Raw genomic sequence first — 2045 nt, 5'->3', positions numbered from 1 at the left:
AAAATCATCAATTATTTAATATAATTAATAAAAATCTACTTGTGTTTAATTTTTTCTGAATTAAAATTTAAATCCAAGCAAAAAACAAATATAGCCACTTTGAAACAGTGAGGAGAATGATGTTTAGCAAAAGGAAACAAGATGGTGATTTAATTATTAAAAACTAAGGTGGAATCTAATCATTTTGTCTATAATAATTTGTCTAATAAACTTATAATACTAAATGTGTTGGGCCCGCTTGATTAGGCCTAATACTCGCACGCTGGGCGAGATATTTAAAATTGTACAAAATTATATTTTTGTCATTAAAATATTTTACTTATATTGTGCTTAACAAAAAACAACTAATTAAACTCGTCATAAAACGCATAATTTAGTTTTCTATACTTACAGATCAAATACACATAGTTTAATTAATTGTTACAGAAATCAATAATGGAGTACATTAGGGGGGAGGGGGGGAACCTAGTATACATAGTAAGAATGTTTATTAAATTCAATTTAAATTTGTGAACTAAATTTAGTTATGTTCAGTTTCGTTAGAAACTGAAATATCTAAAAATAATCATTTATTAACAACTAAGTATAAAAATAGATGTGGCAAAACCTCAATCCTTAGTAAGTCAACCCCTTTATTTTCGTCTGTTATTTATCTTATTATGAAGATTTTGTCGATAAACGTGCGCGGGTTTGGTGTTGAGGGTAAATTCGGGTGGGTGAAAGGATTATGTCTCAATGAACGTCCGGACATAGCGGTGTTTCAAGAAACCAAATGTCGTTATTTAAATGAAGGGTGGGTTCATTCTTTATGGGGGAGTGGTAACTGTGGGTACATCCAGAAAGAAGCCGTGGGTTATTCGGGTGGCCTGTTAATTATTTGGGATAATTCGAGGTTTATGGCCAACAATGCAGTAGGCAACAATTTTTTTATTGCAATTCGTGGAAATTGGTTGGGGTCAGGCCACGAGTCAGTTATTGTGAACATCTATGGTCCGCATAATGACGCAGGTAAAAAAGAATTGTGGCGGGCTTTAGACATTCTTTTGAACGATATTGATTCGCCTTGTATCCTATGTGGTGATTTTAATGAGGTGCGGTTCCAATCCGATCGACTTAATTGTGACTTTAATCAATCTCGTGCTTCACGATTTAACGAGTTCATTGACAGAAACAACCTCATAGATATCCTGATTAATGGCAAGAGGTTTACCCGTATAAGTGATGATGGAATGAAGTTCAGTAAGTTGGACCGGTTCCTCATTAATGAAATGTTCCTTAAATTATGGGAGGACTTGTCGGTTATGGCATTGGATAGAAGGGAGTCGGATCACTGCCTTCTTGTCCTTAGGGATAAATACATTGATTTTGGCCCGAAACACTTCAAGGTTTTCGACGAATGGTTTAATAAAGAGGGTGTCGAAAGGGTTATTGTTGATGCTTGGGTGAATAATGTGCGTGGGTCCAAGAAAGATTGTAATTTTAGGGACAAACTTAAGAATGTTAAATTTGATTTGAGGGCTTGGAGTAAAACTGAGTTTGGTAGCATTGACGGTGAAATCAAGACTCTTAAAGAGGAGGTTTCCGTGTGGGAAAACAAAGCGGAAAACGGGGGATTAAGTGATGAGGATAGGGTGCGATGGTTAGACACTCGGAGGAAATGGATTGTGAAAGAAAAATCTAAAACCAACATGCTAAGACAAAAAGCTCGTATACGGTGTGAAATGTCCCGTTCTTATTGATTAAAAACGTTTCATATTAATTGATTTCGTTGCGAGGTTTTGACCTCTATATGAGACGTTTTTCAAAGACTGCATTCATTTTTAAACAAACCATAACCTTTATTTCATCAATAAAGGTTTAAAAAGCTTTACGTAGATTATCAAATAATGATAATCTAAAATATCTTGTTTACACACGACCATTACATAATGGTTTACAATACAAATATGTTACAACAAAATAAGTTTCTTGAATGCAGTTTTTACACAATATCATACAAGCATGGACTCCAAATCTCGTCCTTATTTAAGTATGCGACAGCGGAA

The 2045-nt window shown here is 34.5% G+C and overlaps 1 protein-coding gene across 1 annotated transcript; it reads left to right on the top strand.

Moving 5' to 3' along the window:
- The first annotated feature begins 659 nt into the window (after positions 1 to 659).
- LOC139899787 (uncharacterized) lies at positions 660 to 1739 on the top strand. The gene has a single exon (XM_071882623.1). It carries the CDS (start codon positions 660 to 662, stop codon positions 1737 to 1739), a length of 1080 nt encoding a protein of 359 aa, XP_071738724.1.
- The last annotated feature ends 306 nt before the right edge of the window (positions 1740 to 2045 follow it).

Source organism: Rutidosis leptorrhynchoides, chromosome 3 (genome assembly GCF_046630445.1).
Source record: "Rutidosis leptorrhynchoides isolate AG116_Rl617_1_P2 chromosome 3, CSIRO_AGI_Rlap_v1, whole genome shotgun sequence".
NCBI lineage: Eukaryota > Viridiplantae > Streptophyta > Magnoliopsida > Asterales > Asteraceae > Rutidosis > Rutidosis leptorrhynchoides.
The sequence above is the reverse complement of the archived record's forward strand: the minus strand, read 5'-3'. Positions and strand labels throughout refer to the sequence as shown.

What these genes read in the sequence shown, in the direction of transcription:
- LOC139899787 (XM_071882623.1), top strand. Translation starts at nt 660, where the DNA reads ATGAAGATTTTGTCGATAAACGTGCGCGGGTTTGGTGTTGAGGGTAAA.